The sequence below is a fragment of the Miniopterus schreibersii genome (assembly GCF_964146895.1).
Source record: "Miniopterus schreibersii genome assembly, chromosome: Y".
NCBI classification, from domain to species: Eukaryota; Metazoa; Chordata; class Mammalia; order Chiroptera; family Miniopteridae; genus Miniopterus; species Miniopterus schreibersii.
The window spans coordinates 3,014,730-3,038,195 of NC_138120.1; the positions used below are offsets into that span (position 1 = coordinate 3,014,730).

Genomic DNA, 23,466 nt, shown 5'->3' on the forward strand with positions numbered 1-23,466 from the left:
TTTGAGAAAATATGTTTTTATTGATTTTAGAGAGGGAGAGAGAGAGAGAAACATCAATGATGAGAGAGAAACACTGATCAGCTGCCTCCTGCACGCCCCCTACTGGGGACCGAGCCAGAAACACGGGCATGTGCCCTGACCGGGAATCGAACCGGCAACCTCTAGGTGAATGGGGCCATGCTCAACCCAGTGAGCCACACCGGCCAGGGCGTTATTGCACTTTTTTGAGGTAAGCATTTTGAATGGTTAAAGTTGATGCCAAGCCTGTTCCCTGTGGAATCGGGGTTCTGGACTCCGGGAGCGTTTGTTCCTGCCCTGGCGGGGCCCTGCTGTGGCCGGCGCAGCGTGACCCTGAGAATCCCGTGCTCGCTCAGTCGGGAGACCAGAATCCCACACGCTGCCAAGTCCTGGCCTCGAGGCTTCACCTCAATGAGTGGTGACCAGCGGGCTTGGGGGTTTTTTTGGCCAACGTGTCCTACAGCTTCACAGACTTCATGTACAAGCTCTGCCCAGAACCGAGGTGGGCGAAAAGTCTGAGTCCTGTTGTTTTGTTTCTGTTGTTTGTTTTTGTTTGTTTTCTATTGTGTGTGTGAGTGAATCCTCACCTCAGAATACTTTTTCCATTGATTTTCAGAGAGAGTGGAAGGAGGGGGGAGAGGGAGAGAGAGACACATCGATGTGAGAGAGAGACATCAACTGGTTGCCTCCCCACACGGAGCCGGGGTTCAAACCTGCAACCCAGGTATGTGCCCTTGACCAGGAATCGAACCCGAAACCCTTTGGTGTGGGGGCCGATGCTCTAACCACGGAGCCACGCCGGCCAGGGTCTGGTGGAGTTGTTTGGGCGCGACACTTTGGAGAGCTGAGCTCGCCAGCCCCGTGGCCGGGTGTGGGTGCCAGTCAGCAGGCTGCGTCACCGCCCTCGTGGTCCAGGCTCGCAGGGCGAACCCACAATGAAGGGGTTTCGTAATAATAGATGTCCTGGAGACAGCTGCCTGCTGACTCCCGTCTCCCTTTGCTGCCCTTGGCAGGAAGCTCCCGTCGAACCTCGGCAGCAAGCAAAGGACCCTGGTGAGCACGGAGAATGTTCCTCCACCGTCCTGGCCGAGAACGGGTGTCCCACCCCAAGGTAGGAGAATCTGGGCTTGGGGTGACTAAGAAGGCTTCTGGGGGTGGGTTTGTTTATGGTGCGTGCATGCTTGGTTACCACGGCCGGGGTCTGGGTTTGGCCAAACCTGGAGGGGCTGCTAACTGGGTGTTCCCGTGTCCCTGGGTGCCCTCCCCCCATCTTGACCAGAGCCGCGGCCCCCTGCTGCCAGAAGAGGCGTCTCAAGGGTGTGACGCCTTCTAATGCTATCGTGGTATTTTCGGTTCTGAAAACAGCTACTGTTTTCCGTACAGTGAGGTTCTTTATGTTGACAGAAGGAGGAAGCCCGGTGACCCTGAATAAAATCCTTTATCCAGAGTGCTGGCTTAGCGGAGCTTCAGCAGCCTCGTGCACAGCTGGGTCGCTGGGCCCGGGCCTCTGAGTCAGAGTGTCACTCACAGAGATTGTATGTAGTGGGTTAATTTGGAGCTTTAAAATAGACATCCAGTCCACCGGCTCCCGCAGGGAAGAGCAGAGAATCTGCGAGAAGGTGGGTGGGAGCAGCGCAGGACAGTGTGTGCGCCCTAATTCTAAAGTGTTGCGAGTGTGGTCGCTTCCTTGGAGCCAGGGAGGAGTTCAGATGAAATAACAGTGTGTCTTCGCCTTGCCCTTGACGCCAGAGGGAGGCGGAGGAGGGAGGAGGGGCCCCCGCAGGAGCCCTGGGGTAACCCCGTTGGAAAGGGCTGGTGGAGGGTGGGAGTAACTGTGTCCGGCCGGGTCATGCAGATTTCTCAAGCACCTGGAGAATCTCGGGTGATGGGTGCGACATTCACATCAGACGCCAACCTCAGAATCCTGGCTTCCCAGCAGAATAACCAGCTTCAGCGTTTGCTTTGAGAGCCCCGTGGGCCGGGTTCCATTTCACTGGGCTTTAAACGGCGAGCTGTTAGCCATGCACGAGGGGATCGACGTGTCCGTGGCTCTGAGGAGCCGGGCGTGGCGTTTCGTGTGTGCTGTGCGAGACACGAGCGCCGTCCCGCGGGCGCGGCGAAGGCCCGGAAGCCCTGGGGGGGAGGGAAAGCCCACGGGTAACACGCCCGCCGCATTTAGCAGAGCTTGGAGCACAAGTAAGGCTTTATCGCCGGATTCCGAGCAAGTCCCAGCTGAGCGCCGGCTGGACTTCCTTCAAAGCCGGCTCCGGGGCCCGGCTGAGAGGGCGAGCTGCGGGTGGGGGTGCGGGTGGGTGGGTGGGTGGTGCACAGGGCGCTCTGGTTTCCCGCCTGCACTCTGCCCTGAGCTCATTGAATTGAAGCTGCAGAGGGTTCGTGGGCCTGGAGTTAAGCTGCTCTGCTGTGAATCGTCCTAATGAACGGCTGTGATGTGTATACTGTGTGTGTGCACATGTGTGCGTGTGTGCGTGTGTGTGTGTGTGTGTGTGTTGAAAATGGCTCTCTCAGCGGGGAAAGGGTCAAGAGGCGTGGGAGGGGCCCTGGGCTGCATGTGGCGGGCGGGCCTGCAGGCAGGCTGCCTCACCGCTCGGAGGAGATCGGTCCCCGAGGTTTCTCCTTTTGAGCTCCGAACCCGGCAATTTGCAGGCTTGCGGGTGCCGTTAGGGAGTGGCGGGCCTCGGTGAAATTCCAGGGGAGGAATGCACAGACCGCGTGGCCAGCTTTTCAGAGAGAGTTCATTTTCTGGAGCGTTGGCAAGAAGTAGTGCCCTGGAAACCTCGCGTTCGAGGATAAAAGAAATGGAGATGCAGGCAGAGGCCTGTCTTTTACTCACCACACACAGAACCTGTAATGCGAAGATTTCAGGATGCTTAATAGTGTCTGTGAGTTTAAAGTCATGTAAACGTGTCTGTGTAAGGAGTACAGGTTGGCCCTGGCCGGTGTGGCTCAGCAGTTAGGCGTCAGCCTGCGCTCGGAAAGGTTGACGGATTGATCCCTGGCCCAGGGCACGGCCCGAGGCAACCAGTCGATGCGTCTCTCTCACATCAATGTTTCTCTCTCTCCCCCTCCCTGCCTCCCACTCTCCCTAAAAGTCTATGGGAAAATCTCTTTGGGGAAGGGTTAACAAAACTAAATAAATCAGTAAAAACAAAGTATAAATTTCAGGCAGTGCAAGATAATAAAAAATGTTTTTTGTTGTACTTTGTTGGGATGGCAGAACAGTGTCAAGATAAGAATTATTGTTTGCACATGCAATCCCAGGACGTTTTTGTGGGGTTCAAGATGTTGTGGGTTTTGTTTTTTATTTTATTTATTTTATTTTATTTTATTATTTTATTTTTATTTTATTTTTTATTTTATTATTTTATTTTATTATTTTATTTTATTACTTTATTTTTTATTTTCGTTTCGTTTCGTTTCGTTGAATTGAGAGAGGGAGAGGCATCGATTTGTTGTTAATTCTTAAATGTGCCCTGAGCAGGGGTGGGACCTGCCACCTCGGATGGGAGAGGAGGGGGGATGAGAACACATCCCAGTGGCAGCCGCAGAGCGGAGTTCGCACGAAATCACGCTCTTTGTTCACAATACTCACAAACGAGCCGAAACCCACCCGAGGGCCACCTTCCTGTCCTCCCCGAGCGGCGGCTGGGTGGACAGAGGTTAAGCGCTACCTCGGGACCCGTTATTGATTTACGAATAGATTCCAGAGGGAGAAAGCACAGGTTTCCCTTCCGAGCTCCGCCTCATTGTTGCTTTAAAGAGGACGGTTACTTTTTTGGGCCTTCAAAAGCTGAGGGGCAATTGAGGCTTTCGGTACCCAACTGCTCCCGGGTAATTAGGAAGCTGGGGTAACGGGATGGAACTGAAGCTTGGGGCTTTCCAGGGCCCGGCCCAGCGCCAGGCCCAGCTCCCCCCACAGCGGCCTCCCTGTGCCAGGAGCGCTTGCAGCCCTTTGCAGCTGTTTTCTCCTTGCCTTTAGGAAAGGCGGGCAGGACGGGCGACCGCAGGTTTGCTGACTTGCTGGTTTGACCTCATGGCCTCACATTATCGGAGAGGAGGTGTTTTGCTTTGTTTTTTAAATACGTTTTGATTGATTTCAGAGACAGGAAGGGAGAGGGAGAGAGAGAGATGGAAACACCAGTGATGAGAGTCATCGATTGGCATGGGCCCTGACCTGGAGTCGAACCAGTGGCCTCCGGGTGCCTGGGTCGGCGCTGGGAGGGGGGGCGTGGAGTGAGACCCGGGACAGAGGGGGAAGGAAGTGTGCAGAGGACCTTGGGAGTTCTCACTACCTGAAATGCTGAGGGCAAGTCGGAGGAGCCGGGGCCCACCCCTGACCCTGACCTCCGGTTCGGACGGGGCAGGGCGGCCTGCCTTCTCCCGGGATTCCGACAAGGCGGAGACATATTTAACGACGTAATAAAAATAAGCTAAGTTGTGTAGTGCGTGATTCCGAATGTCTATAATTCCCAGAATAGGCAGATCCGGAGAACAGAATGCAGGTGAGTGGCTGCCAGGGATGAAGGGGTGGGGCAGTGGGAGTGACTGTCCTGGGCATGGACTTTCTTTAGGGGCTGATGAATATGTACCAGAATTAGATCGTAGTGACGGGGGTAGAAGCCGTGAATACACTGGAACTGTTGAACGCTACACTTTCAAAGGGTGAGTTTTTTGGTACAATAGTCCCCCCTTACCACAGTTTCAGTTACCCTGGGTTTGGTCCCGGCGAGGAGTGAGAGTGCTTCCTGGGCTGGGAATCGGGGGCCTGAATGGCTCTCTGTCCAGACAGACACTTGAAAAGCGGCTTCTTTGATGATTCTGCTGCAGTGTGAAGTCCACTTCTCTTGTAATCTGCATTTTACTTGTCTCATGTTTGGTGGTTTAGCTTTGGGAGTTTGTATATGCACCCCAGTGGGAAGGAGGGGAAGGAGTGGAAAGGACGTGGGCTTTGGGCCCTGGCCAGTGTGGCTCAGTGGTTAGAGCGTGAGCCGGGGCACCAAAAGGTCACAGGTTCAAATCCTGGTCGAGGGCACGTACCTGGGTTGCAGGTTTGATCCCTGGCCCCGTCAGGGCTCCTTCGGGAGGCAACCAGTTGAAGTGTCTCTCTCACATCAGTGTTTCCCTCTCTTCCTCTCTCCCCCTCCCTGCTACTCTCTCTAAAAATCAGTGCAGAAAAATATCATCAGGTGAGGGTTAGCTAAAAAACAAATAAACAAAAAGAATGTAGGCTTGGAGTGGAAAACACAGGGTGAAGTCGTCATTTTCTCTCTCAGCGCAATGGTATCAGGCCACCGAAGCCTGCTAATAACGCGTGTCCCCGGAAGGTGGGATATCCAGAGCAACCTTCCTTGCAGACTTATTTAAATGTTTAATGGATTTCATGTTAATGCATCAGCACAGTGCTTAAGATCAAGTAGGCGTAAAAACAAAACAAAACATGGAAAAGTCGCTCTTGCTGAAGTAGCAGTCATACTGTTATATACAAATATAATAGCAGGAGACATGCGTGTCTTATTTGGTTCAATGAGCAAGAGTGAGAAATAATTGCTGTGGCCAGGCTGGTGTTGCTCAGTGGTTGAGCGCTGACCCATGAACCAAGGGGTCCCAGGTTCGATTCCCGGTCAGGGCACCTGCCGGGGTTGCCGTTTTGATCCCCAGGAGGCAGCCAATCAATGTTTCTTTCTCACTGGTGTTTCTCTCTCCCTCTCCCTTCCTTTCTTTCTAAAATTAAATCAATAAAAATATACTTTTTTAAAAAAGAAAGAATTGCTGTGAACTTAGCAGAGGTAGACAGAAGCAGGTTGAAAGGAGAAAGTCGGTCCTGAAGGTCAGTGCAGGCAGGGGAGGGGGGGCTCTCCAGTGGGAAGGGGCTGGTCAGGGCCTGGGGGGGGGGGCGAGGCCCTGCGGTCTCAGCTGCTTTGGGCGGGGAGGTTGGACTCGGGGACTTTCAGTACAGATCATGATGAGCTGACAGATTGGGTAGGTCAGGGTCAGCCACCACCTCTTGGCTTGGCTGACCGCCTCGCGCACAGTAAAACTTCAGCAAACACTGGGTTACCTGCACGGTTCCATGCCTCATGAGCGCGTTAAAAAGCCGGAGAGTGCACGCGCCAGATGTGAAATACGCATTTGAATATTATTATTATTATTTTTATTTGTAACCCTCACCCAAGGAGTGAGGATATTTTTTCCATTGATTTTTTTTTTTTTTTTTTTTTTTTTTTAGCGAGAGTGAAAGGGAGAGCCGGAGAGGGAGAGGGAGAGAAACATCCATGTGAGAGAGACACATCCATTCCTTGCCTCCCGCAAGCAAGCGGGTCGTCTGGGGGTGGGGATGGAACCTGCAACCCAGGGGCGTGCCCTTGATCCGGAACCGAACCCGTGACCCTTTCGTGCAGGGCGGGGAGTGAGGGGGGGGGGGTGTCTGCGTGCGCGCCCATGGGCGCACGTGCACGCGCGCAAGCTAACCACTGACCGACACCAGCCAGGGCCGCTTTTGGATGTTTCCAGCGACTACACCCCAGATATGGGGGTTGGTAGGTTAGCGGGCAAGCGTTTGGGGGTTCAGGAGGGCAAGCGTTTGGGGGGGTTAGGCCAGGAGCCTTGGGCACGCCGCCCTGGGGTCAGGAGCTGGCGGCGGAGTAACGTGAAATGCTCACGGAGGTGCGCGCCGCCGGAGCCTGCGTGGACTTGCCCTGGGCCGTCACGAGGCGGCCGGCGCAGTCGGGCAGCGTGGGGAGCGTGGCCTCGGGAGTCTGGCTGCGGAGGGCGGGCCTCGGGGCGGCAGCCGGCCGGGGCCGCGGGTCCCCGAAGGCAGCGCCGCGCCCAGGGGGCCGGGTAAGCGTCTGGCGTCCCGGTTGGGCACCTCCTCCAGCCGGGGCTGCTTTCCTGCCGCCGCGGGGGCTGGGACCCCCGGCGCGTCTTTTGTTCTCTGGGCTGTAAAAGAGCGGCTCGGGCTTGTCAGCCTGCGGTGCAGCGGAGCGGGGGGATCCGGGGAGCTCGGCACGCGTCCTGCGTGTGCATTGTTCTGCCTGCAGATGAAAAATCACGCACCGCGGGGCGCAGATCCCGGGCGCGCGCGCGCTGCACGCGCCTGTGCGCCCGCGCGCGCGCCCGCGCCGCCCGTGTGTCTGCAGACACCGGCGGCTTTTTGCAGGGCTGCTGTTGGCAGGCGGCTGAGAGCGCGCTGGGAACTCCCGGGCGGTGCTCTCCGCTCAGGCTTGGGCTGCTGTCACTGGGCTCCTTGCTATGTGGACGTCGTGCAGAGCCCCCTTCCCTGTGCCAAGGTCACCCCGGAGGCTGGGTCAGGGCCCCAGCAGCGCGCAAGGACCCCCCCCGCCTTGCCTTTTATGCCTTTTCTTTTGGCATAACAGTGGGGAATAAGCGTTTTTACGACTGAGGCTTTGCATGTGGATACTGAAAGGAAATGGTGAGTCAGCCGCATCCAAATGAAAAAGAAAAAATAGCAGTGGAATCGGGTGTGCATGTTTAGTCATGAAGAAAATGCTCTGTGGCGAAATGCACACACACCCTGCTCCTTGCGTGGGGGGGATGTGAGCGGAGGACATGGATTCTTGGGTGCTGGGGGTGCTGCTCCAGCTGTTGGGCTTCGCTGTCCTTGGTGTGGCATGCCTTTCTTTTGCACGTCTGCTGTGCATGAGCTGTGGTTTCCTGGTGTTTGGTGTGTGTGTTTTCTTTTTGTAGTCTGGTAAGAGAAACAGATTGTTCGTCTTGGCCGTATTTCTGAACGGTGGGACTGCCGCGGCTCTGCCTGAGCATGCTTTTGTGTGTGTGCAGGGAGGGCAGGCGCTGTGTCATGGGGAAACTGCGGCGGCGATCTGTGTGCACACACGTGCGCACACACACTGCGTCTGCAGGTGCGGGCTCGCATGGGTGGGCGGCGTGGCGGAATGCATGTTCGCTGGTCGTGCCAGGTGAAAGGCAAGGAGGAAGTGTGAAGACAGGTTTGCAGAAATCTGCCTGGCGGCATTTATAACGAGACAGCCTGCTGCCTCACACGTTGTCTGCAGGCTGATAGAAGCAATGAGTGGGAAATATTTTCACGTGTCATCTGAAAATAACCGAAGATTTGGTGCAGATTTCCTGGATGGTCGGCGTATTTCTTTTCTTTGAAAAGCAGGATCTTGGAGGGCACGTTCTGTACATTTTTAATGATTATGTTGCAGAAAAGCATTTCATGGAGGGTAGAAAGAGGAACAGCTCTATGCTTTTGTTACGCGTCGTGGAAAAATTCTACACTTCTCTCTCTCACACACGCACACATGCACACACCTTAAGGAAAAATACCTGCAGGTTTTTTTCAGGGATGCATGAACAAAGCACAGGCCACAGCAGTATTTTAAAGAGAGTACTAGAAATAAGCATACATGTTGGTGTTGACCATATGCGCTGCACAGGCTCCTGTGGCCCAGCCAGAGTGACGGATGGCCCTGGCGAACGCACGAACTGTGGCTTGTGTGGCATGGACCGCCTGCTCTCCCCGAGTCCACCTCTGAATTCGGAAGGCTGGAGAAGCTTGTACCTTATGTGGCCTTCAGAACCCATTTGCTTGACTCTCAGCACCTCTTCTGTGCATTAAAATCAAAGAAGAGCCGGGCCAGCATGGCTCAGGGGTTGAGGGTCAACCTATGAACCAGGAGGTGACGGTTGGATTCCTGGTCAGGGCACAGGCCCCAGTTGCCGCTTGATCCCCCAGTAGGGGCCGTGCAGGAGGCAGTCGATCCATGACTCTCATCCTTGATGTTTCTGTCTTTCTCTCCCTCTCCCTCCCTGTCTCTAAAATCAATAAAAACATATTTTTAAAACATAAATAAAAATAAAATTGAAGAAGGTGCAGGGGGGGAGGCAGTAGAAGGCAGAGCTGGTGGTTTGCGTCCCCCGTCCAGCCCGTGTTTCCCCAGCCATGGGATGCTTGTGTTTTCCAGCTGGCTTTCCTGCAGCCGGTTGGTAGTCAGGTCATTTCTGGGAGGGGTAGACCTCCCTGGAGGTCCAGAGAGATCCTAGAGTTTAATTAGATTTTCCACCTTTAGAAACAGGTATAGAATCCTTTGTGTTAATTCCTCCAAGTTCACAAAGCCTTTTCACCCATGTGTCTCGGCTCCCAGCATGGGTATCGGGTTCATTTCACAACAAGCACACTGGCCTCAGTGATGGGTTCACATGGCTGGTGATGCAGCACCCCTGTGTACAGCTGGTCTTTAAATATTTTTCTTATTGATTGTTTTTTCTTTTAGAGAGAGAGAAGAAGGGGGAGAAATAGTAACATCAGTGAGAAACATCCAACAGCTGCCTCCTGCACACCCCGTACTGGGGATCGAACCCACAACCCAGGCATGTGCCCTGACTGGGAATTGAACTGGTGACCTCTTGCTTGATGGGTTGACTGACACTCAACCAATACGCCATACCTCCCGGGCTGCGTGGCTGGTTTTTAATCTGGTGGTTGCTGCTGTGTCATGGAGCCTCCGATGTTGGCAGGTCCTGCAGGTGCACATGCCTGAATGCAGAGCGAGGTGCCGAGCCTGTCCTCTCATTAACTTGCACGCCTTGCGTCCGGTGCGCCAACAATGCAGGGATAGGAATCCCAGGGGCTGCAGTGCACAGACCCCCGGCTGGGCTGAGACACTGGGACGTGGCTCTCCCCCCCCCCCCCCGCTTGGATGTGCCCTCTGTTTCTTCACCCATGAAATAAGGAGTTTGGATGAAACAGTTCCTAAGGTCCCTTTCAGACAGAATAAATTTTGATTCCTGGGGAGAGAAGCCCGGGACTCAAATTCCCCTTAAAAATCACACCCGGCCCGGCAGCGTGGCTCAGCAGTTGAGCGTCGACCTATGGTCCAGGAGGTTGTGGTTCGGTTCCCCGTCAGGGCACATGCCGCGGGGGTGGGGTCAATCCGCACTGGGAGGCATGCAGGAGGCAGCTGGTCAATGACTGTCTCTCATCGTTGATGTTTCTATCTCTCTCCCTTCCACTCTCTGAAATCAATAAAGACATATTTAAAAAAAAAAAATCACATCCGACCCTGTGGGCTGTGGTGTTCGACTCATTTGCTGTCAATGTTCATATGAAAAAAGACATAAATATATATGAAACACACGTAACATCTCTGCCATCCATTTACAAATGGCACAAGCTCCTGTCAGCAGGCGCGTCTTCTGCCTGCGGGAGGCAGCTGCAGTACCCTGGACTAAAATTACTCCTCCACGCTAGCGCCTCATAAAGTCGGCTGCCAATAGTGGCGTTCTCTTGGGCATAACTCACATGACATTTCTTATTTAATGATTTCGGTTAAAAAAAATCTAGCCAGTGGGCCCTTAAACATGCTTGGAGGCCATTAAAAATGGAATTACTAAAAATTGTTGTACGATATTGAACATGCATACACACACATACGTGCATATGTATGTATATGTACATATGTGTGTGTGCACTTCACACAGATATATGTGTCATAGACATTTTGTATTGTAGTCAAGCATATAAAATACATTTTCATACAATAAATACCTGAAGCCTACTGGGTGAATAATCCATTTCAAATACGATTCAGCTGAGTAACATCAGACAACAATCTGAGATGTGTGATTTTCAGAATTTGGGGTTACATGGAGTTGTGATAAAAGGGAAGACACCTGAAGCCAATGGTTTTTGGCTTAGTTTATGATCTGATATTATAACTATATCTTTTGTTTTGTTTCTGGCGCTAATTCTCACCCTAGGTGGGCCTGGGGCACCTGTTAACCCCCTGGCCTGGGAAATCACGGCTGGGTGCAGTTTCCTGCCGTGGCCACAAGAGGGCGACGGCTCCCAGGAAAACGTGTCCCATCCAGCTTGCTGCTCAATAGGACACAGGCCTGAGGGCCACCAGTTCTCCCTGTGCTGCCCTTGTCAGGGCCGCTGGCAGCTCAGAGCTTGTCTCCTGAAGGGAAAACAACTCTTGCCTCGAGTGGGCCTCAGCCAGGGGCCCGTTTCATTCCTCAGTTGGAGTTGCAGGAGGCAGCGTGCCGGCAAAGGTGTGGCCGGCTGGCTTCTTGTCAGTTTGGTGGTGTTACGCCAGGAGGTTGAGCTGCGGCACAGCTGAACGCGGGTGCGTTCCTGTAGGCGTGTAAATGCACGCATACGCGTGTAACATGGAAGGCAGAAGTGGGTTGTGGGTTATGGCTATCGAAAGGGCTAAGTGCCCTGGGCTTCTGCACAGGGTGACCCGTCTGGGACACGGGAGGAGCCCAGGCTGGGCAGCAGGTCTGTGTCTCTACGTGGATATGGCCTCTGCCAGGCGGGGGGTGGGGGGCAGGGGCTGTGCTCCCACAGGCGAGTTCGACCCCAGTGCTCGCGTGGGTCTCCCAGCACGCCCTGTCCAAGGCACCCTGCAGACAGAAGTCCTTCCTCGTGATCACAGCAAACCAGAGTGCGGATACCCAAAGGCCCCGAGACTTGAGCAGCCAGTTGTGGCTGATGTTACCGTCCGTTGCTGCGAGGTGGCGGGTGTTTGTCAAACAGCGGGTGCCTGTAGTGTTGATGGGGGTCGGGGGACGCTGGGGTTGAAGGTTTTTAGTGGGAGGAGAGGAAACCGTTGCAGTGTCCCTGGAGTGTGTAGTGAAAGGCCGGGCAGTTGTTTGTGAGTGGTTATGAGTTAGGTTTTAGTTTCTGAACAGGCCCAAGGCCTGCACTGAAATGTCCGCTGAGCCTGGAGGGACGTTCCTCCTGATGACTTGGGCAAGGTATTGGACTGGGGCAGTGCAGTGCCCTAGATGGGCCTGGGACAGCTGTGACTCCCAGGCCAGGGAGCAGTGTCCTGGGTGCAGTACTGCCCTTGGCCAAAAAGGGGCGGGGGCTTCCAGGAGCATGTGTGCTGGCCTTCTGGCTGGGTAAGAGGTGACAGGTAGGCCGGGGCCCCGTGGCCTGTGGCCCAGCTTCCTGCTTTGGCCGCCCAGGTCGGAGCCTCCTTTGACAGCTCGGGGCTGGCCTTATCAACGGAAGAGAACTCTGGCCTTGACTGGGAGTCAGGCAACCGATTCTGAATCGTCCCGAGTTAGGTTTCACTGGGAACGAACCTGTCCTCTCTGAAGGACCCAGGTGCGCCTGGGCTCTTGTATAATATTTCCAGATGCCCGGGCATTCCATTTTGTGGCTTGGGGCGGGGGTCCCACATCTGTACCTACTTTAGTGTAAGGGCGGGGTGTGGGGCCTGGCTGGCTGGCTTGCTGGCTGAGTGACAGACAGACAAGGGGTCAGGGAGGTGATTCGGATTGAAATGCTGGTTCTGCTCTGAAGCACCCACTGAACCTGGAGCAGAGTTTCTCTGGGGACGTCGCAGGAGGGACAAGGCCAGGGCCCCTGCAGCACAGTGCCGCGTGTGTGCCCGGGACACATGTTAACCCCCTGGCCTGGGAAATCACGGCTGGGGTGCAGTTTCCCGCGGTGGCCACAAGAGGGCGACGGCTGCCAGGGAATCACGTCCCTTCAGGCTTTCTGATCACAGCTCACAGGCCTGAGGGGCGCCAGTTCTCCCTGCCCTGCCCTTGTCACGGCCTCTGCCAGCTCAGAGGTTGGCTCCTGAAGGGAAAAGAACTCTTGCCTCGAGTGGGAGTCGGGCAGGGGCCCATTTCATCCCTCAGTTGGGGTTGCAGGAGGCAGCGTGCCTGCCAAGGTGTGGCCGAGTGGCCTGTTGTCAGTTTGGTGGTATTAGGTCACTAGGTTGAGCTTCGGCACAGATGAACGCGCGTGTGTTCGTGTAAGCGGGTAAATGCACGCGTACGTGTGTGACATGCAAGGCAGAAGTGGGTTATGGGTATCGAAAGGGCTAAGTGCCCTGGGCTTCTGCACAGGATGCCCAGTCTCGGACCTGGAAGGAGCCCAGGCTGAGCAGCAGGTCTGTGTCTCTGAGTGGATATGGCCTCCGCAGGGCGGGAGGGCAGGAGGGCGATCATCCTGAGATTTGCTCCCACAGGCGAGTTCTACCCTGGTGCCCACGTGGGTCTTTGAGCGTGCCCTGTCCAAGGCACCCTGCAGAAAGATGTCCTTCCTCGTGATCACATCAAATGTGAGTGCGGATACCCAAAGGCACCAAGACTTGAGCAGCCAGTTGTGGCTGATGTTACTGTCCGTTGCTACGAGGTGGTGGGTGTTTGTCAAAGACCGGGTGCCGGTAGCGTTGATGGGGGTCGGGGAAAGCTGGGGTTGGTGGTTTTTCGTGGGCAGAAGGCAACCGTTGCAGTGTCCCTGGAGTGTGAAGCGAAAGGCCCGGGAGTCGTTTGTGAGCGGTCACGAATTCGGTTTTAGTTTCTGAACAGGCACAAGTCCTGAACGGAAACTTCCGCCGAGCCTGGAGGGTCGTTCCTCCTGAGGACTTGGTCGGGGCCCTGGACTGGGGCAGTGCAGTGCCCTAGATGGGGCTGGACAGCTGTGAGTCCCAGGCCAGGGAGCAGTGTCCTGGGTGCAGTACTGGCGCTTGGCCACAAGGGGGCGTGTCTTCCAGGAGCATGTGTGCTGGCCTTCTGGCTGGGTAAGAGGTGACGGGTGGGCCGGGGTCCCGGTGGCGCGTGGTCCCGCTTTATGTTTTGGCCGCCCGGGTCGGGGCCTCCTTTGACAGCTCGGGGCTGGCCTTATCAACGGAAGAGAACTCTGGCCTTGACTGGGAGTCAGGCAACCGATTCTGAATCGTCCCGAGTTAGGTTTCACTGGGAACGAACCTGTCCTCTCTGAAGGACCCAGGGGCGCTTGAGCTCTTGTATAATATTTCCAGATGCCCGGGCATTCCATTTTGTGGCTTGGGGCGGGGGTCCCACATCTGTACCTACTTTAGTGTAAGGGCGGGGTATGGGGCCGGGCTGGCTGGCTTTCTGTCTGTGTGTCTGACAAACAAGGGGTCCGGGAGATGATTGGGCTTGAAATGCTGGTTCTGCTCTGAAGCACCCACTGAACCTGGAGCAGAGTTTCTCTGGTGACGCCGCAGGAGGGACAAGGCCAGGGCCCTTGCAGTGAAGCCCCCTAGGTGGGCCTGAGGCACCTGTTAACCCCCAGGCCTGGGAAATCACGGCTGGGTGCAGTTTCCCACCGTGGCCACAAGAGCGCGACGGCTGCCAGGAAAACGTGTCCCATCTGGCTTCCTGGTCAATAGGTCACAGGCCTGAGGGCCACCAGTTCTCCCTGCGCTGCCCTTGTCAGGGCCTCTGGCAGCTCAGAGCTTGTCTCCTGAAGGGAAAACAACTCTTGCCTCGAGTGGGCCTCAGCCAGGGGCCCATTTTATCCCTCGGTTGGGGTTGCAGGAGGCAGCGTGCCGGCCAAGGTGTGGCCGGGTGGCCTCTTGTCAATTTGGTGATGTTAGGCCACGAGGTTGAGCTTCGGCACAGATGAACAGGCGTGCCTTCCTGTAGGCGGGTAAGTGCACGGGTACGTGTGTGACATGGAAGGCAGAAGGGGGTTATGGGTATCGAAAGGGCTAAACGCCCTGCTCTTCTGCACAGGGTGCCCCATCTGGGACCTGGGAGGAGCCCAGGCTGGGCAGCAGGTCTGTGTCTCGGAGTGGATATGGCCTCCGGGGGGCGGGGGGGGCGGGCGGAGCGTGGGCTTTGCTCCCAAAGGCGAGCTCTACCCCAATGCTCGCGTGGGTCTCCCAGCGCGCCCTGTCCAAGGCACCCTGCAGACAGAAGGCTTTCCTCGTGATCACATCAAACGTGAGTCTGGATACCCAAAGGCAACGAGACTTGAGCAGCCAGTTGTGGCTGATGTTACCGTCCGTTGCTACGAGGTGGTGGGTGTTTGTCAAAGACCGGGTGCCGGTAGCGTTGATGGGGGTCGGGGAACGCTCTGGTTGGTGGTTGTTCGTAGGAGGAAGGCAACTGTTGCAGTGTCCCTGGAGTGTGAAGCGAAAGGTCAGTGAGTGGGGTTTGCGAGCGGTCACGAATTCGGTTTTAGTTTCTGAACAGGCACAAGGCCTGAACGGAAACTTCCGCCGAGCCTGGAGGGACGTTCCTCCTGAAGACTTGGGCGGGGCCCTGGACTCAGGCAGTGCAGTGCCCTAGATGGGGCTGGGACAGCTGTGAGTCCCAGGCCAGGGAGCAGTGTCCTGGGGTGCAGTACTGGCCCTTGGCCACAAGGGGGCGGGGCTTCCAGGAGCATGTGTGCTGGCCTTCTGGCTGGGTAAGAGGTGAGGGGTGGGCCGGGCCCCCCGTGGCTGGTGGCCGGGCTTTCTGCTTGGTCGCCTGGTTCGGGGCCTCCTTTGACAGCTCTGGGCTGGCCTTATGAACGGAAGAGAACTCTGGCCTTGACTGGGAGTCATGCAAACGAGTCTGAATCGTCCCGAGTTAGGTTTCACTGGGGACAAACCTGTCCTCGCAGAAGGACCCAGGGCGCCTGAGCTCTTGTGTAATATTTCCAGATGTCCAGGCATTCCATTTTGTGGCGGGGGGGGGGGGGTCCCATATCTGTAAATTCCTTAGTGCAAGGCGGGGTGTGGGGCCGGGCTGGCTGGCTGGCTGGCTGGCTGGCTGACAGACAAGGGGTCAGGGAGGTGATGGCGCTTGAAATCCTGGTTGTGCTCTGAAGCACCCACTGAACCTGGAGGAGCACTTTCTCTGGGGACGTCGCAGAAGGGGCAAGGCCAAGGCCCTTGCAGCACAATGCCCTAGGTCGGATGGGGCACCTGTTAACCCCTTGGCCTGGGAAATCACGCCTGGGGTGCAGTTTCCCGCCCTGGCTACAAGAGGGCGACGGCGGCCAGGAAATAATGTCCCTTCAGGCTTGCTGGTCACAGGTCACAGGCCTGAGGGGCACCAGCTCTCCCCACGCTGCTCTTGTCAGTTCTTTTGGCAGTTCAGAGCTTGTCTCCTGAAGGGAAAACAACTCTTGACTCGAGTGGGAGTCAGCCAGGGGCCCATTTCATCCCTCGGTTGGGGTTTCGGGAGGCAGCGTGCCGGCCAAGGTGTCAATTTGGTGGTGTCGGGCCACAAGATTCAGCGTGGCACAGATGAACTCGCGTGCGTTCCTGTAGGCGCGTAAATGCAGGGTTACGTGTGTAACGTGGAAGGCAGAAGTGGGTTATTGGTAATGAAAGGGCTAAGTGCCCTGGATTCTGCCCAGGTGCCCCTTCTGGGACACAGGAGGAGCCGAGGCTGGGCAGCAGGTCTGTGTCCCTGCGTGGATATTTCCTTCCCAGAGCGGGGGGGCGGGCGTGGGCTTTGCTCCCACAGGCGAGTTCCACCTCAGTGCCAGCATGGGTCTCCAAGCCCACCCTGTCCAAGGCACCCTGCAGACAGAAGTCCTTCGTCATGATCACATCAAACGTGAGTCTGGATACCCAAAGGCACCGAGACTTGACCAGCCAGTTGTGGCTGATGTTACCGTCCGTTGCTGTGAGGTGGTGGGTGTTTGTAAAATAGCGGTGCCCAGTTTATTGATGGGGGTCGGTGGATGCTGGAGTTGAAGGTTTTTAGAGGGAGGAGAGGAAACCGTTGGAGTGTCGCTGGACTGTGAAGGGAAAGGCCGGGGAGTCGTGTGTCAGCGGTTAGGAGTTCGGTTTTAGTTTCTGCACAGGCCCAAGGCCTGAGGTGAAGGAGGTCCCGGAGCCTTCCCCCGTCGAGCAGGACACTGGAACCGGGGTTGCCCCTGGCGGACCGTGTTGTCAGGGGCCCGGTGTGACTGCCCGTCTTTAATTCGCAGCTGCACGGCTGCTTGGCTGTGTGCTCTGTAAGCCACTCATCGCAGTTCCCCGCCTGTTTGATAAGATTCCGGTGGGTCTCATGCGTGCCTAGCTTGTGTTTGAAACCTAACTTCCCAGGCCGGGTTGGCGTTTTCTTCAGCTCTTCCACGGGGCTCCCTTGTGTCAGCTTGTTTCCAACTGGATGCAGCATCCTCGGCCTCTAGAGGGACAGACGAACCTGTCCTCACTCAGGGTCCCCCTGGGGCCTGGAGCCTGGGTCAGGGACCGGTCTCTGTGCTTGCCATCGGGCATGATTGGGGGTGGGTAGGGGGTGGAGACAAACCTAGCTGACAAGGGGCCTGGGAGGAATTGAGTGTGATATTTGCGTTCTGCTCTGAAACCTTCACCAAGCCTGGAGGGACGTTTCTCCTGAAGACTTGGGCGGGGCCCTGGACTGGGGCAGTGCAGTGCCCTAGATGGGGCTGGGACAGCTGAGTCCCAGGCCAGGGAGTAGTATCCTGGGTGCAGTACTGGCCCTTGGCCACAAGGGGGCGGGTCTTCCAGGAGCATGTGTGCTGGCCTTCTGGCTGGGTAAGAGGTGACAGGTGGGCCGGGCCCCAGTGGCCCGAGGCCCGGCTTTCTCCTTTCACAGCTTGGGGCTGGCCTTATGAACGGAACAGAACTCTGGCCTTGACTGGGAGTCAGGCAAAATATTCTGAGTCGTCCCGAGTTAGGTTTCACTGGGGACAAACCTGTCCTCTCTGAAGGATCCAGGGGCGCCTGGGCTCTTGTGTAATATTTTGAGATGCCCTGGCATTCCACTTTGTGGCTTGGGGCGGGGGTCCCACCTTTTTAACTACCTTAGTGCAAGACAGGGTGTGGGGCCTGGATGGCTGGCTGTTTGGCTGGCTGGCTGGCTGGCTGACAGGCAGACAAGGGGTCAGGGAGGTGATGGGGCTTGAAATGCTGGTTCTGCTCTGAAGCACCCACTGAACCTGGAGCAGAGTTTCTCTGGGGACGTCGCAGGAGGGACAAGGCCAGGGCCCTTGCAGTGAAGCCCCCTAGGTGGCCCTGCTGCACCTGTTAACCCCCAGGCCTGGGAAATCACGGCTGGGTGCAGTTTCCCTCCTTGGCCACAAGAGGGCGACAGCTGCCAGGAAACCGTGTCCCATCCTGCTTCCTGGTCAATAGGTCACAGGCCTGAGGGGCACCCGTTCTCCCCGAGCTGCCCTTGTCAGGGCCTCTGGCAGCTCAGAGCTTGTCTCCTGAAGGGAAAACAACTCTTGCCTCGAGTGGGCCTCAGCCAGGGGCCCATTTTAGCCCTCGGTTGGAGTTTCAGGAGGCAGTGTACTGGCAAAAGTGTGGCCGACAAAGGTGTCAGTTTGGTGGTGTTGGGCCAGGAGTTTCAGCTGCGGCACAGATGAACGGGCGTGCGTTCCTGTAGGTGCATAAATGCAGGGCTACGTGTGTAACGTGGAAGGCAGAAGTGGGTTATGGGTATCAAACGGGCTAAGTGCCCTGGGCTTCTGCGCAAGGTGCCCTGTCTGGGACACGGGAGGAGTACAGGCTGGGCAGCAGGTCTGTGTCCCTGAGTGGATATGGCCTCCGGGGCGCTAGGGGGGCAATCCTGGGCTTTGCTCCCACAGGCGAGTTCTACCCCGGTGCCCCCGGGGGTCTCCCAACGCAGCCTGTCCAAGGCATCCTGCAGACAGAAGTCCTCGCTCGTGATCACATCATCGTGAGTCTGGAGACCAAAACACACAGAGACTTGAGCACCAGTTGTGGCTGATCTTACCGTCCGTTGCTGCACGGTATGGTGGGTGAATGTGAAACAGCGGGTGCCCGGTGCATTGATGGGGGTCGGTGGATGCTGGAGTTGAAGGTTTTTAGAGGGAGGAGAGGAAACCGTTGCGTGTCCCTGGAGTGTGACGGGAAAGGCCAGGGAGTCGTGTGTGAGCGGTTACGAGTTGGGTTTTAGTTTCTGCACAGGCCCAAGGCCTGAACTGAAGGGGCTCCTGGAGCCTTCCCCCCTCAAGGAGGCCACGGGACCCGGGGCTGCCCTTCTCGGACGGCGTTGTCATGGGCCGGGTGTGACTGCCCTTCTTTAATTCGAAGCCACAGGGCTGCTTGGCGGTGTGCTCTCTAAGCCACTCACCGTCGTTCCGTGCTGTGTGGGTAGCTTCTGGTGTGTCTCATGTGTGCCTAGCCCGTGTCCGAAAACTAACTTCCCAGGAGGGTTTGGCGTTTTCTTAAGCTCTTCCACACGGCTGCCTTGTGTCAGCTGGTTTCCAAGTGGGTGCAGCTTCCTCGGCCTCTAGAGGGAAAACAAACGAGCCTGTCCTCTCTCAAGATAACCCTGGGGCCTGGACGGGGCCCCGTCTCTGTGCTTGCCATGGGCATGATTTGGGGTGGGTGGGGGGTGGAGACACAGCTAAGTGACAGGGGATTTGGGGAGGAACTGAGTGTGATGTGTGGGTTCTGCTCTGAAGTCTCCACCTAGCCTGGAGGGACGTTCCTCCTGATGACTTGGGCGGGGCCCTGGACTGGGGCAGTGCAGTGCCCTAGATGGGGCTGGACAGCTGTGAGTCCCAGGCCAGGGAGCAGTGTCCTGGGGTGCAGTACTGGCCCTTGGCCACAAGGGGGCGGGGGCTTCCAGGAGCATGTGTGCTGGCCTTCTGGCTGGGTAAGAGGTGACAGGTGGCCTGGGCCCCTGTGGCCTGTGCCGGGCTTTCTGCTTTGGACACCCTGGTCGGGGCCTCCTTTGACACGTCGGGGCTGGCCTTATCAATGGAAGAGAACTCTGGCCTTGACTGGGAGTGAGGCAAACGATTCTGAATCGTCCCGACTTAGGTTTCACTGGGGACAAACCTGTCCTCTCAGAAGGACCCAGGGGCCCCTGAGCTCTTCTGTAATATTTCCAGATGCCCAGGCATTCCATTTTGTGGCCTGGGGCGGGGGTCCCACATCTGTTCCTACCTTAGTGCAAGGCGGGCCATGGGGCCTGGCTGGCTGGCTGGCTGGCTGGCTGGCTGGCTGGCTGGCTGGCTGACAAAGGGGCAAGGGGTCAGGGAGGTGATTGGGCTTCATATGCTGGTTCTACTCTGAAGCACCCAGTGAACCTGGAGGAGCACTTTCTCCTGGGGACATCGCAGGAGGGACAAGGCCAGGGCCCTTGCAGTGAAGCGCCCTAGGTGGGCCTGGGGCACCTGTTAACCCCCTGGCCTGGGAAATCACGGCTGGGTGCAGTTTCCCACGGTGGCCACAAGAGCGCGACGGCTGCCAGCATATCGTTTCCAGTCCAGCTTGCTGTTCAATAGGTCACAGGCCTGAGGGGCGCCAGTTCTCCCCGCGCTGCACTTGTCAGGGCCTCTGGCAGCTCAGACTTGTCTCCTGAAGGGAAAACAACTCTTGCCTCGAGTGGGCCTCAGGAAGGGCCCATTTCATCGTCAGTTGGGGTTGCAGGAGGCAGCGTGCCAGCGAAGGTGTGGCCAGCGAAGGTGTGGCCAGCTGGCTTCTTGTCAGTTTGGTGGTGTTAGGCCAGGAGGTTGAGCTGCGGCACAGATGAACGGGAGTGGGTTCCTGTTGGCGGGTAAATGCACACGTACGTGTTGACATGGAAGGCAGAAATGGGTTATGGTTATCGAAAGGGCTACGTGCCCTGGGCTTTTGCACAGGGTGTCCCGTCTGGGACACGGGAGGAGCCCAGGCTCAGGAGCAGGTCTGTGTCCCTGAGTGGATATGGCCTCCAGGGGGTGTGGGGGGTGGGGGTGCGGTTTGCTCCCACAGGTGAGTTCCACCTCAGTGCCAGCGTGGGTCTCCCAGCTCACCCTGTCCAAGGCACCCTACAGACAGAAATCCTTGCTCGTGATCACATCAAATGTGAGTCTGGATACCCAAAGGCCCCAAGACTTGAGCAGCAAGTTGTGCCAGATGTTACCGTCTGTTGCTGCGACATGGTGGGTGTTTGTGAAACAGCAGCTCCCCGGTGCATCGATGGGGCTCAGTGGATGCCGCAGATGAAGGTTTTTAGAGGGAGGAGAGGAAACCGTTGCAGTGTCACTGGACTGTGAAGGGAAAGGCCGGGGAGTCGTTTGTGAGCAGTTACAAGTTCAGTTTTAGTTTCTAAACACTCCCAAGGCCTGAACAGAAGGGGGTCCCGGAGCCTTCCCCCCTCAAGCAGGCCACGGGAGCCAGAGGCTGCCGCTCTTGGACTGTGTTGTCTGGGGCCCGGTGTGACTGCCCTTCTTTAATCCGCAGCCACACGGCTGCTTGGCCATGTGCTCTCTAAGCCACTCACCGCTGTGCTCGGGCCGTTTGATAAGCTTCCGGTGTGTCTCATGGGTGCCTGGCCCATGTCGGAAACCTAACTTCCCAGGAGGGTTTGGCGTTTTCTTAAGCTCTTCCACGGGGCTCCCTTGTGTCAGCTTTTTTCTAAATGGATGCGCCTTCCTCCGCCTCCTGGAGGGAGAAAACGGACCTGTCCTCTCTCAGGGTCCCCGTGGGACCTGGGACAGGGCCCCGTCTCTGTGCTTGCCATCCAGCATGATTGGGGGAGGTGGGGGGTGGAGACACACCTAGCTGACAAGGGGCCTGGGGAGGAGCTGAGTGTGGTGTGTGTGTTCTGCTCTGAAGCGTCCGCGGAGCCTGGAAGTACGTTTCTCCTGAGGACTTGGAGGGGCCCTGGACTCGGGCAGTGCAGTGCCCTAGATGGGGCTGGACAGCTGTGAGTCCCAGGCCAGGGAGCAGTGTCCTGGGGTGCAGTACTGGCCCTTGGCCACAATGGGGCGGGGCTTCCAGGAGCATGTGTGCTGGCCTTCTGGCTGGGTAAGAGGTGACAGCTGGCCCGGCTTCCTGCTTTCGCCGCCCGAATCGGGGCCTCCTTTGACAGCTCGGGCCTGGCCCTATCAACCGAAGAGAACTCTGGCCTTGACTGGGAGTTAGGAAAACGTTTGTGAATCGTCCCGAGTTCAGTTTCACTGGGAACAAACCTGTCCTCTAGGAAGGACCCAGGGTCGCCAGAGCTCTCTGTAATATTTCTAGGTCCCAGGCATTCCATTTTGTGGCTTGGGGTGGAGGTCCCACATCTGTAACTACCTTAGTGCAAGGCAGGCCATCTGGCCTAGCTGGCTGACAGACAAGGGGTCAGGGAGGTGATTGGGCTTGAAATGGTGGTTCTGCTCTGAAGCAGCCAGTGAACCTGGAGGAGCACTTTCTCTGGGGACGTCGCAGGAGGGAGAAGGCCAGGGTCCTTGCAGCCCAGTGCCCTGGGAGTGCCCGGGACACTTGTTAACCCCCAGGCCTGGGAAATCATGGCTGGGGTGCAGTTTCCCTCCTTGCCCACTACAGGGCGACGGCTGCCAGGAAATCATGTCCCTTCAGGCTTGCTGGTCAATAGGTCACAGGCCTGAGGGCCACCAGTTCTCCCCGAGCTGCCCTTGTCAGGGCCTCTGGCCGCTCAGAGCTTGTCTCCTGAAGGGAAAACAACTCTTGCCTCGAGTGGGCCTCAGCCAGGGGCCCATTTCATCCCTCGGTTGGGGTTGCAGGAGGCAGCGTGTCAGCGAAGGTGTGGCCGGCAAAGGTGTCAGTTTGTTGGTGTTGGGCCACAAGGTCCAGCTGCAACACAGATGAACAGGCGTGTGTTCCTGTAAGCGGGTAAATGCACGCGTATGTGTGTAACATGCAAGGGAGAAGTGGGTTATGGGTATCGAAAGGGCTAAGTGCCCTGTGCCTCTGCCTAGGGTGCCCCGCCTGGGACGCGGGAGGAGCCCAGGCTGGGCAGCAGGTCCGTGTCCCTGAGTGGATATGGCCTCTGGGGGGCGGAGGGGCGGCCATGGGCTTTGCTCCCACAGGCGAGTTCTATCCCGGTGCCCCCGGGGGTCTCCCAACGCAGCCTGTCCAAGGCACCCTGCAGAGAAAAGTCCTTCCTCATGATCACATCATCGTGAGTCTGGAGACCCAAACACACAGAGACTTGAGCAGCCAGTTGTGGCTGATCTTACCGTCCGTTGCTGCGAGGTGGTGGGTGAATGTGAAACAGCGGGTGCCTGGTGCATTGATGGGGTCGGTGGATGCTGGAGTTGAAGGTTTTTAGAGGGACGAGAGGAAACCGTTGCGTGTCCCTGGAGTGTGAAGGGAAAGGCCGGGGAATGGGGTTTGTGAGCGGTTACGAGTTGGGTTTTAGTTTCTGCACAGGCCCAAGGCCTGAACTGAAGGGGGTCCCGGAGCCTTCCCCCCTCAAGCAGGCCATGGGAGCCAGAGGCTGCCGCTCTTGGACTGTGTTGTCTGGGGCCCGGTGTGACTGCCCTTCTTTAATTCGAAGCCACAAGGCTGCTTGGCAGTGTGCTCTCTAAGCCACTCACCGCCGTTCCGGGCTCTGTGAGTAGCTTCTGGTGTGTCTCATGTGTGCCTAGCCCGTGTCGGAAACCTAACTTCCCAGGCGGGGTTGGCGTTTTCTTAAGCTCTTCCACACAGCTGCCTTGTGTCAGCTGGATTCCAAGTGGATGCAGCATCCTGGGCCTCCTGGAGGGAGAAAACGAACCTGTCCTCTCTCAGGGTCTCATGCGCCTGGGACAGGGCCCCGTCTCTGTGCTTGCCATGGGCATGATTGGGGGTGGGTGGGGGGTGGAGACACCCCTAGCTGACAGGGGACCTGGGGAGGAACTGAGTGTGATGTGTGTGTTCTGCTCTGAAGCGTCCGCGGAGCCTGGAAGTACGTTTCTCCTGAGGACTTGGGCGGGGCCCTGGACTGGGGCAGTGCAGTGCCCTAGAT

General features: G+C 57.0%; 1 protein-coding gene across 1 annotated transcript in view; it reads left to right on the forward strand.

Annotated features, from left to right (window-relative positions):
- The window catches only part of LOC308551963 (protein Shroom2-like), a 99,823-nt gene that overhangs the window by 61,751 nt on the left and 14,606 nt on the right, over window positions 1–23,466 (forward strand). Inside the window, exon 5 of the mRNA XM_081126889.1 lies at window positions 1,032–1,129. Coding sequence (XP_080983015.1) covers window positions 1,032–1,129 — 98 coding nt within the window. The remainder of the gene's footprint in view (window positions 1–1,031; window positions 1,130–23,466) is intronic.